This window comes from Leuciscus leuciscus (assembly GCF_965113295.1).
Source record: "Leuciscus leuciscus genome assembly, chromosome: 7".
Lineage (NCBI taxonomy): Eukaryota > Metazoa > Chordata > Actinopteri > Cypriniformes > Leuciscidae > Leuciscus > Leuciscus leuciscus.
The window spans coordinates 45,532,500-45,533,147 of record NC_138731.1 but is presented as its reverse complement, the minus strand read 5'-3'; the positions used below and the strand labels follow the sequence as shown (position 1 = coordinate 45,533,147).

The window sequence follows — 648 nt, the reverse complement described above, 5'->3', positions numbered from 1 at the left end:
ATAATTTCAGCTTTTCATTTCATGGTTTACTAAAGCATGTTCGAAAACACATATTGCATAAGCATATTGATATTATAGAAGAGAAAAAAGAAAAAGCAGAACTTTCCCAATCATCCCATCTGAAGTTCCTCGCGCGCGCCCCCGCGCGCATCTACCTGCGTCTGGAGAGGCGGGGCGCGCGCCGAGCTCCACCAATAGCGCGCTTGCGCTGAGTCTGACTCCGCCCCCTTTCAGCACGAAACTTTCTTCATCTGCAGCTGCAGCGGGAGCGACACACACACACACACTCACACACACTCACTGACTGCAGCTTCGCTATGCTCGCGCTCACCCTGTGGATTATCGTGTTGTGGAGCGCCGCGCGCGCGGACGCGAGGAAACCCGACGAGTTCTTCAGCGCGAGCGTTTATCGCGCGAGGTGTGCGTCGCGATGTCTCAGTCTGCACATCACGCGCATTTCTGCAGCTTTCAAGCATTTACAGGTATGATCAACATCATTATATCAGACAGAAGCTTCATCAATACCAGTTTCAATGGGAAATTCCCATACAATTCTATTTATGTCACAATTTCGATTTAGAATGACATAATTTCGTCCTAGTATGTAATTTCCTAACTTTTTATTTGTTCACACAATCTTGAAATTTA

The 648-nt window shown here is 47.4% G+C and overlaps 1 protein-coding gene across 1 annotated transcript in view; it reads left to right on the top strand.

The window, feature by feature from the left end:
* The first annotated feature begins 264 nt into the window (after positions 1–264).
* Positions 265–648, top strand: part of anos1 (anosmin 1) — a 72,808-nt gene continuing 72,424 nt past the window's right edge. Inside the window, exon 1 of the mRNA XM_082174693.1 lies at positions 265–482. Coding sequence (XP_082030819.1) covers positions 318–482 — 165 coding nt within the window. The 5' untranslated portion in view covers positions 265–317. The remainder of the gene's footprint in view (positions 483–648) is intronic.